The sequence below is a fragment of the Podarcis cretensis genome (assembly GCF_951804945.1).
Source record: "Podarcis cretensis genome assembly, chromosome: 5".
In the NCBI taxonomy this organism is placed as follows: Eukaryota; Metazoa; Chordata; class Lepidosauria; order Squamata; family Lacertidae; genus Podarcis; species Podarcis cretensis.
Genome location: NC_137174.1, coordinates 27,830,978 through 27,846,190, shown reverse-complemented (window position 1 = coordinate 27,846,190; position 15,213 = coordinate 27,830,978). Strand labels below are relative to the sequence as shown.

Here is a 15,213-nt window from a genome sequence, read left to right as displayed (position 1 = left end):
GCCAACTCTTCTGGGGAGGAATCAGAACCGTTCATGGCTGAAGAGGGCCAAATACAAACTTTTAAAAATATCCACTGGGTTTTGGTATTCCAACAGCAACTGCAGATACCACAGGGGGGTAAATGAAACATAGGCATGGGGTGGTTAACTTGTGCTTGGACTGTACCACTCCAGGCTGATTACATTCTACCCCAAACAAAAACTCCCTCCTCATAGAAAGCAGGTGTCAGGAAGAAGGGATCTAGCCTTGCTTTGTCTCCAACATGCTAGTTTTCTATGTGAGAAATCTTTCTATGTGAGGACCATTCCATCACATGAGCTCCCACCTGCAGTTATAAAATGGGGATAAGTCTACCACCTCAGGGAGTCTACCAACTCAGCCCACACTAAAAACTGTGTAGCCAAGCCTTCAGCAAGCCGATGCTCTCCAGAAGTTTCGGACAGCAATGCCCATCCCACATGACTTTCCCAACACATCTGGAAAGTGCCAAGTTCCCCAAGTTGAGGAAGGCTGCTGTCACCTTTGGATTCTGCTGTTAGCGAACTTCATTCACTAAGCCATGCACCAAGTCGTGAAGACCCTGAGGCCCCACAGCACTCGGAATGAGCAGGGTGAGCCATCAGATGTTGCAAGCGAAGCATGTGGGTGGTGCCATTATATGGTCAAGTCACTAGGTGGCAGTGGACTTGTTGCTCTGTTCTCCTTGAAGAGAGATAACAACCCACCCCCCTAGCTTCAGGGGCTGATGTGTCTCTTAAGCCATGCATAGGCAAACTTGGCCCTCCAGATGTTTTGAGACTACAGTTCCCATCATCCCTGACCACTGGGCCTGTTAGCTAGGGATGATGGGAGTTGTAGTCCCAAAACATCTGGAGGGCCAAGTTTGCCTAGGCCTGCACTAAACCTTCCACTACCAGCGGTGTCCAAACTTTTTTCAAAAGGGCCAGATTTGATGACTTGTTGCGCTTTTTTAAGGATTGAAGTTCTTGAGCTTTTTTTAAGGTGTTGAGGTTTTACCCCAGGAAATAAACTGCCACAGGGCCCCCAAAACGGACTTTGGGCCAAATGCAACTCATGTCAGATTCTGCAAAACAGAATTACGAGCCATTTTTGGCTTGTGGGTCTTATGTTGCCCACACCTGTTCCAGAAAGTCAAAGTGGATGAATTAACTATTTTGGCCAAACACAACCCACCCCACTTATTTGGAAGTCCTGTGGCTGCTACCATTAAGGGAGGGTTGTTACTCTATGGAAGAAGTATGGCAGTTTATTATCACCCTTCCTTAGCCCGGCCTTCCTTAAGAAAGCTAAGAGCAGCTTAACTATGGCTCCAGCCACTGTCCAGACTGAGACCCGCTGCTTTGCCTTAACAGTGTAATGGCATCGTGCGGCCTCAGGCTTTTCTCCTGGGCACAATGGTGGGCAACTTGACCACACACAGGGCTGCTTCAGGAAAGAGCAAGTTACGTGAAGCAAGCGTTTGAGCTTGGATCGAGAACGGCAAAACAAGCCACTCTATGTCATGCAGGGGCTCAACTGCTGTATTGTATTATTGCTCAAGGGTAAGAAAAACCACTAGGAGCGTTGTGGGCCTAGCGGTGGCCACGGTTTCCCTGGCCCCCCACTACTCCCCTGGGGCCTGGACCAGACAGACATGAGTTTGAACCCCTCACTCATGTGTAAAGCTCATGGCATGCCCTTGAGCCACTCTCCCTCAGCCCAGACCAGGAGGGCAAAACAGAACAACTCTCCTGTACGCTGTCCAGAGCTCCTTGAAGGAAAAGTGAGGTGCAGATACAATATAGCTAAATGGCTGCAGATGTGCTGACCTTCAAGGCACAAAACTAAGTCACTGTGGTGCTTTGCTGCAGCGCTTTCTGCACCACTAAAGTAGCCATTCCGCTGTATGGAAAAGGAAGTCGAGGGGTGAGCCCTGAGCCTCCATCCTGCCTTAGCTACCCAGAAAAGGCAGTGCTGATAACCTCCCATTCCTCCCCCCACCGCCGCAGCTGGAGGGCATCTGCACTGTCTTCTCCCAGAAGGCGAGTGCAGGAATCAATCACAACAGCTGCCCGTCTAGGCCACCAGCAGAACGCAGCTTACAGAGACCTCCAGATTGCTCCTCCCTACTTCCTGTTCTAGGTGGTAGTAGGCAGGAGAGGGAGGTAGTCATCCAATCAGATTCCTCCCAGCTGCTTAGTCCTTGCAGAAGTGGCATGGTGAAGTTTGTGCCCTGGCGTCAAAGGAAGAACACTCGGCTAAGTGCATTTAGGGCTTCCACAAATTGTTTTCTAATTCTATTCCTGACCCTTCACTCTCACTAGATAAAGGGATTTATTAAGGTGCCAGGCAGAAGGAATTCTTCCAAACGTAAGTAAGCAAAACAAGACTTAGGATGAGTGAAACGCCGGAATCAATTGAAAAGATGCTCTTGGGAAAAATAAAGTGCCACATCTACAATCAAAGTCCTGGAAATGAGGCAGTTAAATTATTCTATATATTTACGTATTTATATCATCTATTAAATATATCATTGCCCAAATGAATAGGGAAATATATTGTGATTTAAGCAATGGGTGGGACCAACGGCGCAATCCTAGGCTTGTCTGTTCAGAAGGAAACCCCTCCAAGTTCGACAGAATTAAGCCTGCAATCCTAGGCCCACTGACCTGGGAGCAAGTCCTGTCAAACTCAGGGGACTGAATTTTGAGCAGACAGGCGAATGATTGGGCGATTAATCTCTATCTGTAGTAGCCCAAAGCTGCCAGATCTTGCATTATGCATTTATGAATAGATTAGGTTAGATACATACATATATCTCTATATCGTATATGGGCTCTTAGTAGAGCTGTTTGCTTTTTTTACTGATCTTTGATTTCGCGTTAACCTTGCGGGAGGCACCGACGGCGTCCCCTTTCTTCTGAGGTCTCCAAATGTCCCTCGCGCAGTCAACAGGTTCATAAAACAATTTAACTGGGTGGCCACAGGATTTGTCCTCCTTGGCTTTCTTCAAGTGCATCCGTCCTTTCTGAAGAGAGTGAGGTTTCACATCAGGGGTGTTATAGTAACCGTGTTGGTTTCCTCGGCTGCTGCTGAGGCGAAGAAAAGGGGTCAGGTTTAACAGAGAGAGCCCAGGAACAAGAGATGCACAATTTTAACAGCAACACATTTGTACGAAATATTTTGTATTAAGAGTATGAAATAACATACATACAGGCATCTGGGTTTCTTGCTGGATGATATATCTGTAAACTAAAACATACACGCTCGTTATTCAGATTGACGTGACATATGGAAATAGCTCTTTTTTATTCATTTATTTGCTGACTTATCAAAGTTAGATAAGTAGACATATGCAAAAAACAAACAAGATATTCCTAACAGCAAAGACAACCCAGGTCTCTTTGGTCCTGGGTCTGGCAGTCCCCCAACCTGTCCACATCATCATATAGAGGCCTATAATCAGGAATGTGTGTAGCTTTGGGTTAAAATAATAATAATAAATTTATATTCTGCTATTCAGATTTTGCACTGACTGGCTGAACTCCGCAGCTTTTGTCTTGCAACCTGAATCTTTACGTAGAAGTTCAATGGGGCTTGCTTCCAGGAATGAAAGCACTGGATTTCATCCCAAACTATACAAAATGAGCAAACATTAGTTATTTTGCACCTGTGATGTTTCCTATTTTGCATAATCTATCCAGGTCTTCCTATTCATGTGGCAGAGTCAAAAAGTTATATGGGGCCTGAAGCTGAAAACTCTTGATTTCTGGAACTCTTTCTCAGCTATTTGTGTGCAGGCATAACCCACGTTTGCCCAAACTTGTATTTGAAACCATAAGAACTAGAAACGCTTTTTTAAAAAATAAAAACAAAAACTGGGATTCTCACAATGGTGGGGACTGACTATTTTCTGTCCTTCGAAGAAATTCTCCCTCTCTTTCTTTCTCTCTCTGTCCCTCACACACACACAAATAAACACACACAACCTGCCTGTACTCAAAGCTTATATGTTGCGACGGGGGTTGGGGGGGGGGATGGCCAGAAGGAAGCTACAAACAGTTTTAACCCATAGTCTCTGTTTAATCCAGTCCTTTGACTACCACAAGGCCATGAATTTTAATGTTCTGGCATGCCTTTTAGATGTGTTGTACAACTAGTCCAATAAAAGATATCACTTTTCTTATTTCAATAACAGCTTTCAGGGCATTTACCTCTGACAAGCTTTTCGTTTGTTATTTTGCGTCTCCTGAACAAATTAGCAGTCATGGCTCATTTGCAGCTGTGTGACTATACCAGCAGAACGCACGTGCACCCTCAATTATCACGTTTCCTTGTTTATGCTTGTTTACTGCTACCTTTTTTTAATAAAAAAGGGTGTGTGTGTGATGCTCAAGAAGAAATTCGAGCTGTGAACTGACATTTTTTCAGAGGCTCAATGGAGGTATGATAAGAGTTATCATTGCCTGCAGGTACACATGCAGTCCCACAGTTGTCTCTGATTAAACAGACTTTTCTCATATTTGAAGCATTACCTTTTTTTAACCAGAAACCATGATGGGAGCTTAGATGGCTTTCTAAGATGGCTGGACAAATTCATGGAGGATAAAGCTATCAATGTCTGCAAGTCATGATGGCTGTATGCCACCTTCAGGTTCACAGCACATGCCCCTGAATACCAGTTGCTGCAGATAATGAACTGGAGAAGGCTACTGCCCTCAGGTCCTGTTCATGGGCTTCCCAGAGGCATCTGGCTGGCCACTGTGGGCAGGGGCAGCCCAAGGCATTTTGCTGCCTGAGGTGAAAGACAAGACGGTGCCTCCCTGCATTCCATGTACCAAAGCTTATTCGCCTGGTAGTCTAATCTTACTTCATCACCAGGACAGCATCCTCCACTGCACCTGAATACACTTGACTAAGCTTAAGGGTTCAGGGCAGACCAACACCTCATTGCTGCTGTCAATCCCACATCATCTGCCGCCTGAGGCACCACTTTTCCTAATGGCAGGGCCGGCCCTGAATGTGGAAAACATACGCTAAGCTACATAGGCATTTGGTCTGATCCAGCAGGATGCTTCTTATGAGATGGGGGGAGGGGGAGGGGATGAACGTATACACATGGGCAACAATAGCTCTATCTTGAATTGCAACCCAAGGATGAAAGATGTACTTTCAAAGGCTAAGGAGTAAACCCTACACAAATCTGCAGTGGAGTCCCTAAGATGGCGCCTTGTATGCCTCTTTCCAGCAACTCTTGCAGCCAAACTGGTGCCTAAAGTATAGCTTCCTTTTCCTTTGGACCACATCAGCAAAGCTGAGAGGGGGGTCTTGTCAACTGGGCAGAGGTTTGACCCCCGGAAGCACACTCCATTGTCTCTTGAGACAGATGCCAAACTGAACAAACAATATAGCAGAAATAGCAACCCCAACCCCTGCTCCACTAGAACAAGAGCTTGGATCAGCCTTCCCGCCCCCGCTGCACCCTAGATGCTGTGGACTCCAATTCCCATCAGTTCCACTTCCTGTTCAGGTCTAATGAAAGAACAACCCCTCATTTTTTGCCTACCACATATTCATGGACATCGCTGTAGCTGCCCACGATCTGCTGATTCTGGTAGTACTCCAATTGCTTTTCTGCCAGATCCACCCGTTGCAGGAGATTCTCAATGAAACGCTGGAGCCTGGCTTTGCCGCGAAGCTCCTTCTCAGCAGCTTCCTCCAGGAAGTGATTAAACGTTACGACTTCTCTGAAATGACAAAAGTGCAGCTCTGCTGGAATTTGGAAGAACACTGGTGTTTCCTCCTTTTTGCTAGAGAGCAGAAGGAAAGAACGGACGGGTACTACTTTTTAATTTAGGGACACTCTTGCCTGTGCTGTGAATATATTCAGTCCCAGGTGCAATGCTGACCTTCTCAGAACCACTTGCACATAGCCAAATAAGCGGGCAACACTGGTGCTGGGGAGCATCCTTTAGAGAGGACAGCCCTTCAAACAGAAGGGTTTAAAGATAAAGGCCTTGAAGTTGCCATCAACAGTAAGCAACTGGGCCACAGTCTGAGCAGACACACAAGCTCAACTGGTCTCAGTGTTCTTCAGTATGGTAAAACTTACCATGTTTTTATTTCAGTTAAAGTCATTGTTTCTAAATACGCATCCATACAGATACAGTGACATATGCAAATAATATGCAAATATCTGTTCTTTTGAGTGTGAGAGGCATTTCCTTTGGCGGGGGCGATGAATAAGTGACCACCTTAATGCTTCTAGAAATAACAATAAATTGAAGGGCCTTTTCAGACAATAAGAAGCTTATTTATTTTGTGCCACAATAATTTGCCCCCTGTTTGAAAATGGGAAATACAACCTCTGGCACCTGAGAGGCATCTTAAGCCTGCAATGAGAGTTTTCCCATTCCAGAGGAGCTTCTCTTTGCTTTTCCTGCTGAATTTTGTGGAATCTGAATGCTTAAATGGGCACGGAAAGTCTCCTTAATGGGACCCAGGCATTCCTCTAGAATGGAGCCTTTCTTGAAGTGAGAGATGGTTTCAAAGGATTTTATGATGACATTATGCAGTTGTTTAGAGTGTGAGCATCATTAGCAAAAGCTGAACCAAGTAAGAGGTGCAACAATGAGAACCCAATTAATCAACAAAATCCATTCCAAATGTTCAGCAATATCTTGATTCCTCTTCTAGAGAATTAGCAGGAGGTTCAGCAACAAAATCTAGCTGAAGTTAATAAGCATTCCCACTAGAATGCAAAACCAAACAAAAACCTCATTATGTCTTGAAGAACATAACCAAGAACGTACTCAAGCCACATCTGCACACTCATGGATTCCCCCAAAGAATTCTGGGAGCTGTAGGCTGTTATAGATACTGAGAGCTGTTAGGAGACTCCTATTCGCCTCCCAGAGTTGTAATTCTCATGAGTGGTTTAACAATCATTCCCTCTTCCTAGGGAACTCTGGGAACTGTAGTTCTGGGAAGGGAACAGGGAGGGGTTCCTAACAACTCTCAGCACCTTTAACATACTACAGTTCCCAAAATTCTTTGTGGGGAAGACTGCTTAAAGTGGTATCACAGTGCTTTAAAATGTGTTGTGGGAATGCGGCCTCACTATGGTAGAAGAGATGCTTCTGAAAGACTCTTTTCCTTTTAAAAAGGGGGCTGGTGATTGATTGATTGATTGATTGATTGATGTGTTTGTGTGTGTGTTAATACTGATCTTTGCAGTGATATATGGAAGAAGAAGTGAATTGTTTTGTAACAATCCCAGAATGCACGCACAGACACCCAAGAGACCAATTTGCTTGGAGCAGAACTGACTTCTCTGTACCCTCACTGGGCAAATATGCCAGTAAATATGCCAGTTGCTCAGAGACAGCCAAGCCATGCATATACAACTGAATGTGCAACTGTTTTTTCCTGCCTTTCTCCCTCCTGTCCTATGTTGAACAGTAATCTCTCCAAAGGTTGGGAATGTATTTTGAATATAAAGGGCTTCACTAGCATTCCCATTTGTTGCCATTCTTCGTTCTTATCTCAGCTGCACTCTATCTATCTTAGGCTGTTGGTTTAAACTCCCTCTTGCTCTTTTCAAGGCCTGTGACAAAAGATGAATGTGGCTTCAGCCTTATGCAATGCATTCTGGGATGTCGTATCCACACAACAAGCTGTTAGGAGCGGAGCTGCATGGGTTTTGGGTTCTCCATGGGTTTCCTCACAGAGGGCAGTCCCAAAACACCAGCGCAATGCAAGCACAAGGCAGGCAACCAAAGGCCAAAAGGGAATAAATAACCTTCATGGTACACAGTTTGCTCAGCTTCATGAGTTTGCAGCACTCCCTGAGAAGAGAAACATATCAACTTTTTCTTCTCTTGTCCCCTGCAGGACTTTGTATAAAGAACAAGGCCATTCTTTAACATGTTAAGTGTGGGGAACCTCTGGCCCTCCTGACGTTCTTGGACTACAATTTCCAACATCCCTGACACTTGGCCATGCTGACTAGGCCTGATGGGAATTGGAGTCCAGCAACATCTTCAGTTGAGGCAAACTGGGAAGAGGATGGAGAACTCCAATATAAGATTTAAAAATCAGGTTGGCTCTAGGCATGCGTGGAAACTCATTCTGGTTGGCTAGTTGGTTGCTAGCTGTTTCTAAGAATTTTTCATGATGCTATATAATATACTGCATTTTTTGCTCTATAAGACTTACTTTTTCCCTCCTAAAAAGTAAGGGGAAATGTTTGTGCGTCTTATGGAGCAAATGCAGATTGTGCAGCTATCCCAGAAGCCAGAACAGCAAGAGGGATCGCTGCTTTCACTGCACAGCGATCCCTCTTGCTGTTCCTCCAAAAACTAGGTGCATCTTGTGGTCTGGTGCGTCTTATAGAGTGAAAAATATGGTATCTTATGTCGTACCCTGTGCTGGTATTGGTACTAATGGAGGGCAAGCTAGGAATTTTTAAAATGAATAAAGAACAACCCCTTTAAAAAAAAGGAAACCAATACAGATTTTTGAGCTTTAATTGGCATAATAAGTATTAGAAATGTGAATCCTTTTACCTTCCCAGCAAAAAGCTCCCTAACCTATTTTTCTGCAGTTTGTCAGGCTTATTCACTCTGAAGAGGCACCAGTGGATTCCATCCACTTTGGCCAAAAGAGGGGGAATTTATGGACATTTTTAGATTTCCCCCATTATAGTGAATGGGGCACACACAGCTTTGTTTTACAGAGTGGCTCAGAGCATGAAGCATAAATCAAAGCAGAGAGAGCACAGTGTGACTTGGAAGTATATTGGGATTTTTAAAATAGCACAGGTATCTTGGAGACCGTGAATGTTCCTAGTATTGCATATAGAAATGCAGCCTAACTTACTAGTTGGCATGTTTAGGATTGCTGCTTTAAATGTCTGAGCTATAGGGCTGGCTAATTATAACAACAGCAGCACCGTACATTTAATTTGAAAATATTCAGGTATTTTGAACTGCTTGAAGGTGTCTAAGAGTGCTAACCGAGACCACAGTCTTTCAACCATTTGCTGCATATTCCTTCTACTGGTGTTGATGAGGAACATCAGAGAGTGGGCAATCTGAGGGCTGCAGTCTTAAGTAGTTCACATATAAATAATGTATTGGCAATTACTACATTTTTAATGAATGCAACATGAAAGTATTTTTAGATGAGCTGGAACTGCTAAAATATCTTCGGTATCTGCTATGAAAGCCAGCAGGAAACCAGATTATGACTCCTTCCAAGAGACAATCACATCAAATGCTGTTTGCACCACTTACTTTCCAATGAACTGAGGGTGGGGAGGGGGTACTTGGAAACAAGGCATTTACGTCTTTACTTCCACTTCTGAAGCTAAAGCACATACCCTTATTTATAGAGTAGCACCTTCCTGTATAAGTAATCTTATCAGATGCCATGAGAGCATAAATGTCTTTACTCTTATTGCACGGCCTGTTTAAAAGATCCATCTAATAAATTTGGATTGCTTGAATGATGCATGAATTAGTATACCCTGATGCGTGCCTTCTTCGCATCTCAAATCAATGGGTCTATGCTAAAATCAATGGGTCTAGGCAGAAATCGTATGCTTTCTAAATCATATGCTGAGTTGTGGAGAAAAGAAGACACAGGTGTGAAAGAGATGAGGAGCAGACATATAGTGAAACATTGGTGGGAAACCTGCAGCCCTTCTGAAGTTTTTGGACTTCAGTTCCCATCAGCCCCAGCCCGAATGGCCAATGGTCGGGAATAACGAGAGTTGGAAATGCCAGCAAATTCAGGAGAGCCACAGGTTCCCTATCCATGACAGAAAGAAAAATAGGATTAGCCGATAGGCATGTAAACAGCCAAATTCTGTGCATAAAGAAGCCCAGATGTGATCTGCACTCCTAAGGGCTCTCATGCACATGTGAAGCACAACCTACACAGAAAGGTTCTTGCTCTCATCTGTGTCGCAAAAGTTTATGTGTGTAGAATTTATTGGTTGTTGGTAAGAATGCAGGGAAGTGGGAGCTGTCTGAGGGCAGATTGAGGTCCGTGGGCCAGTGCCTCACTCACCCTAATGGACCAGACACCAGTGAATACTGGCCTTCCTCTACCATACCTTGCCTGGCATGTCTTACTACTACAACCTCACCCCAAACTCCTGTGACAGACAGGAAAGACATGCATTATGCTACTTCAGAGGTCAGGGGCCACATTGCGGCGCCCGAAGCAAAAGTGGGCAAAGCAATAAATGCATATTCTACCACTGTACAATAGGTGACTATACCTTCCAACATTCCTCCAATAAAAACAGGGATGTCCTATATAATAATAATAATAATAATAATAATAATAATAATAATAATAGGACAATGCTATTATTATTATTATTATTTTACTATTTATACCCCACCCATCTGAGCGGCTTCCAACATATATAAAAATATAATAAAACATGAAGCATTAAAAAACTTCCCTATACAGGGCTGCCTTCAAATGGCTCAATGGTCCGATAACTCCATACGCTCCAACATTTTTCAAATGAAACTAGGGAAATCCTAATCAGAAACTGGGGTGGCTTCTGTAAATCCGGGGCTGTTCCTGTAAAATAAGGGCACTTGGAAGGTCTGGATTACTTTCCACACACATTCACACAGCCCTCCCTATACTCAATCCAGAGACACAAGCAGCATTATCAGAGTTCAAAGACCCAGTCTAGCCAAACAGAAACATTAGAGGAGTTTGCAAACCATGGCCAGAGAAGGGTGTGGCTCAGGAGGGTGTGTGGCCTGAGGAGGATTCTGAGGGCCAACTAGAAAGGCCACATTTGACCTCCTAGGCCTGTGGTTCCCCCTCCCTGTTGTCCTTCTCCCCATCCTCCCACTTACTCTTCCTTCCTGTGGAGCTCCTCCTCTGACTCCGTAAGCCGCTGCTTCAGCACCGCGATCATCTCCACCGCCACGTCCACTTGCCTGTTGAGGGCCCTCTCCCGCCTCTGGACTTCCTGCTTCTTCTGAGAAAGCTGCACAAAAGCTGCCCGAACCTCCAAGAGCTCGGCCGTCTTTTGGGACAGCTCTTTGGTAAGCTTGTCGATCCTCTTCTCGATCGTTTTGTCCACCGCTTCCACCATCCGGTTGAACTTCTCTCTCACGTGGGCCTCGAATGAGGCTTTCGAGTCACTTGTCGCCAACCCTGGCTTAGATATCGGCTCGTCTACGGATTCCCCTGACGTGTAATTTGACCCCAGAGATGCAGGCCTTTCTGCTTCCGCCTCCAGCGGCTTCCTGTTCCTGGTGTTCTCCTGGGCCGTGTCGCAGAAGTTGAGATAGGACGTCTTTGGTTTCATGACACCGGGGCCGTCGCCAAGCATCCCTGACGTCAGGGGCTCGGAAGAAGAGATCAGGTCTGCGTCTCTGAGGGAAGAAAAGAGGTTGCATTTTGTCAGAAGGCTCCGATCTTCGTAACTGTGGCTGTATTCTAGATGGGCTCTCAGGGATGACAGGGTCCTGAATCTGGTGCGGTCCCCGCATCGTGGGCAACGGAACGGCATGCAGACGCTGACATTTTCAAACGACTCCTGCCAGGGGTATCTGCTTTCTTCAAAAGTGTTCTGTTGCATTACTTTCCAGATCCTAAAAGAAAGAGAATCGTAGAATCATAGAATCGTAGAATCTGGAAGGGACCCTGAGCATCATCTAGTCCATCCCTCTGCATCGTACCAGGTTTCTTAGTCTCAACTCCCATCGTTCAGCCCAGACACTGAGGTCCAGCTCTGAGGGCCTTCTGGAGGTTCCCTCACTGTGAGAAATGAGGTTACAGAGGACCAGGCCGAGGGCCTCTCGGTAGTGGTGCCCACCCTGTGGAATGCCCTCAAGGAAATAAACAACTATCTGACTTTTAGAAGACATCTGAAGGCAGCCCTGTTGATGGAAGTTTTTAATGTCTGATGCTTTACCGTGTTTTTAATGTTCTGTTGGGAGTCACCCAGAGTGGCTGGAGAAACCCAGCCAGATGGGCGGGGTATAAATATAGGTCTACATCCCAATATAGCTGAAAGTCAAAAGGGTTTGGAACTCTGCATGGAACTTTTCTGAATTCTGCATCTGGGAAACACCCATTTCAGGGGAGGAAACAGAAGAAGCTGCCTTCTACCATTGGTCCATTCCAGCTCAGTATAGACTACACCATCCGGCAGCAGTTTTGGGCAGAACTCTTTCCCAGCCCTCCACTCAAACAGGGATTGAGCATGCCTCCTTCTGCATGCAAAGCACATGCTCTGCAACTGAGCTAGAGGGAATCAGTTATGCAGATCCATGATATTTGCATACATTTATTTTCTCTCCCTAGCTGAAGTCAGCACTAAGATTTGAGCTTATTTTCAGGATTTGGGGGCTAGAATGAAGCTTGAGAAAGAGAAGGGAGTGCAGGAAGAGACAATGGTAGTGGTGGAATCAGCACAGCACAGTGGGAGCACATCTGCTGGGCACGCAGAAGGTCCCAGGCTCAACTGCTGGTTACAGCATCTCAGGAAGTAGCACTGGAGCAGCACCTAAGAGGCATCTGCTCCTCAAAGTAGAGAAGACTGAACCAGATGGACTCAGGCCCAGTCCAATGTACACTTACGTTAAGCTTCATCAAGCTCATTGGGACTTACTTCTGAGTAAACGTGCATAGGTTCGAGCTGCAATTGCACAACTCAGCGTAAGGCGCTTTTCAAGATCTCTAATGGACTGGAAGGACAGCTGCATGTTCTCTCAAGAGAGAGTAGGTTCTTTATAGAGATAAGCACCTGAAGGAGCTCAAGAAATGTTAGGGAGCAGGAGAGGACACTTCTGAGACTCCTGGAAATTCCTTGCAGCACCTTCCTGCATTTTGAAGCCTTTCTCCATTAAAACACATGGTACCCTTAATTTTTTTTTAAAAGGGAAATAGCAGCCCAAGGTAAGGTCTCTGAGACTAACAGGAAATGAATGCAATAAGGATGACAACCTTTCAAGATCCTGAATTACCACATTTCAGGATGGTTTTATGAGGTGTTGTTTTTATTATGGGACCTGAATGATTGGGGTTTTTTTTAGTGTCAGCCACCCTGAGCCTTGGATGAACATAACAGCAGCAATTTCATGCTAGGCAACTTGGTCACATGGCAGTGTGCATTCATAGACCTTCAGCTGTCAGCGTGTTTCCGGGATGTGGGCATGACTCACTTAAAGTTAAGCACTTTTCAAGCCTCATTGATTTTGGTGGGAGAGTTAAGCATCTGCTTAATGCTTCCACTTTGCTGTGCTCTTTACTGGTGTACTGTGCTGATTTGTCATAGGTGAGGAGGAAGGACCTTAGCTCAGTGGACAGAACAACTGTCTTGGATTCAGAAGGTCACAGGTTCGATCCCTGGTGTCTCCTCTATGAAACCATGAAGAGCTGCTGCCAGGCAAAGTAGACAACAGCAAGCTAAATGGACTGATTGTCTGACTCAATATAAGGCAGCTTCCGTTATCCTGACATACCCATAGAAATAAATGGGACTGAAAGGTGCTTAACTTTGGATGGCGCCATTTACTTACTTGTGCATTTCTGCAAACACAAACCAAGCCTTGTGTGGGACATGCAAATCAAGCTCAGTGTCAAAATAGGTTTGGGAAATTAAACTGGTCGCCTTCAGATTTCAGCCCAGCAGCACAAAGTCATCGAATATCTGATTTGCAAGTCATTTTGAGGCCTCCTCTACATCAAAACCACAAACCCTGTTCACTGAATACTCATAATTATCGAGTACCTAGAAAACTAGGGCCTGCGAGGGATGCTGGAGGATTTTGGAAAAAGATAAAATCCTAGATTTACAAATCTTCCTCGCAAGCTTGCTTTCTATTGGATGTGTCCTTTCGTAAGCATTGTGATATTGATATATCTGGGTCAAACGACGAGGCTTTCTATATTAGTCAAGTTGGGCAACAGACAGCGAAATATTCCATTCCTCCTCCTCCTTATCTTTGGCAAATCAACACCGCACACCACAGCACAGAGCACACAGCAAGGTGAAAGGAAGCTGAGCGCCGGCAATCTGCAGATGGGGGGGTGGAGAGAGAGAGTGGGAAGTCTGGATGTGCGCGCGTGTGCTTTACAGTGAAGATCAAAAGGGATGCTGGCATTGGGAACAGCGGGGAGAGGACGGCAGAGATGCAGCCTGGTACAGATGGAGCGGGTGGGAAGAAGGGGACCCGCATCTGTGGGGGACGAAGAAGCGCTGGCCACTATGCAGAAAGATGTCTGCAGGAAAGCGGGTTTGCTGAAAGCCACAGCCAGCGCTTCCTGCACGATTTGGGGGGTTTTGCAGCCTGGTAGGGCGCCTGGCCGGGGATGCCTGCCTGCTTGCCTCTCTCTGGCCCAGGTTTCCAATGCATCTTGAGCCACCTGCATCGGGATCCTTCCCGGCCCCCATGCGCCCTCCTTCGCTCCCCCCCCCCCCCGTGCGCCCCCGGCTCTCCCCGGGCTCCAGGCTGTGGCGCAGAGCGCAGCGCTTACCTGACTTGTTGCTGTGGCGGCGGCGGCGGCGGCGGCGGCTGCCAGCGGTGCTGATGCTGCGGGGAAAAAGCCGTTTTCAGCAAAGCCGTAAATCACGCCGAAGCCGGCGCGGTCACACCCCTCGCCCACTCATTCACACCCACCGAGGAGGATGGCGAGGAGAGAGGCCTGCCTGGGTAGAGGCTGGAGAGCAGCGCAGAGATCCGCGGCGAGAGAGGGAGGGAGGGATCCTGAAATATCCCACTGGAGGAGGAAGGGAGAGGAAAGCAAATGGGGGGGGGGGGGAGATGAGAGCAGATCGTCTGCCTTGGTTATTTTCCCCTCCAAAGGCGGAGTAAAAGGGACTAGGATCACAGGAGAAGCTTATGCATGTCACTTCTAAGTCCTGCTGTGCTCAGAGGGGCTTAGTGATCAGTAATGAGTTTAGGATTATTTTTATTTATTTATTTTTGTTTTATCCTACTAAATTTCTATACCACCCACCATCCGAGGACCACAAGGCAGTTTAAAATGTAAAAACCCAACATTACATAACATAGCACCAAATGGAAAACAAGAAGCCCCCTCTGTGCGTGCACACGCACACAGTTCAAAAGGCCATAGATTGTTTAATTAGCAGCCTAAATGACTTAATGCACTCTGCTCATGCTCAGTGGCCCTTTCATCTCTTCTTGCTTTGTAATTCCCAA

The 15,213-nt window shown here is 45.9% G+C and overlaps 1 protein-coding gene across 4 annotated transcripts; it reads right to left on the bottom strand.

Annotated features, from left to right (window-relative positions):
• Positions 1 to 1,046: 1,046 nt before the first annotated feature.
• ZNF365 (zinc finger protein 365) lies at positions 1,047 to 14,771 on the bottom strand. Of its 4 annotated transcripts, none has more exons than XM_079975795.1 (5): positions 14,525 to 14,771; positions 10,891 to 11,634; positions 5,568 to 5,748; positions 3,216 to 3,253; positions 1,047 to 3,093 (listed from the first exon to the last, which is right to left on the bottom strand). In XM_079975795.1, exons 2-5 carry the CDS (start codon positions 11,619 to 11,621, stop codon positions 2,841 to 2,843), a joined length of 1,203 nt encoding a protein of 400 aa, XP_079831921.1. In that variant the 5' UTR covers positions 11,622 to 11,634; positions 14,525 to 14,771; the 3' UTR covers positions 1,047 to 2,840. The 4 variants fall into 4 exon arrangements, with proteins under 4 accessions (XP_079831921.1, XP_079831922.1, XP_079831923.1 ...); XM_079975796.1 differs by having other exon boundaries at positions 1,047 to 3,090; positions 14,525 to 14,769; XM_079975797.1 differs by having other exon boundaries at positions 2,950 to 3,093; positions 3,212 to 3,253; positions 14,525 to 14,769.
• Between the last annotated feature and the right edge of the window lie 442 nt (positions 14,772 to 15,213).

Coding starts and splice junctions, on each gene's coding strand:
- ZNF365 (XM_079975795.1), bottom strand. CDS start 11,621: ATGCAACAGAACACTTTTGAAGAAAGCAGATACCCCTGGCAGGAGTCG. Junction 5,749..10,890: donor GAGCTCCACAGGAAGGAAGA/GTAAGTGGGAGG, acceptor TTGTCATTTCAG/AGAAGTCGTAACGTTTAATC. Junction 3,254..5,567: donor GCGATGTCCATGAATATGTG/GTAGGCAAAAAA, acceptor TGTATGTTTTAG/TTTACAGATATATCATCCAG.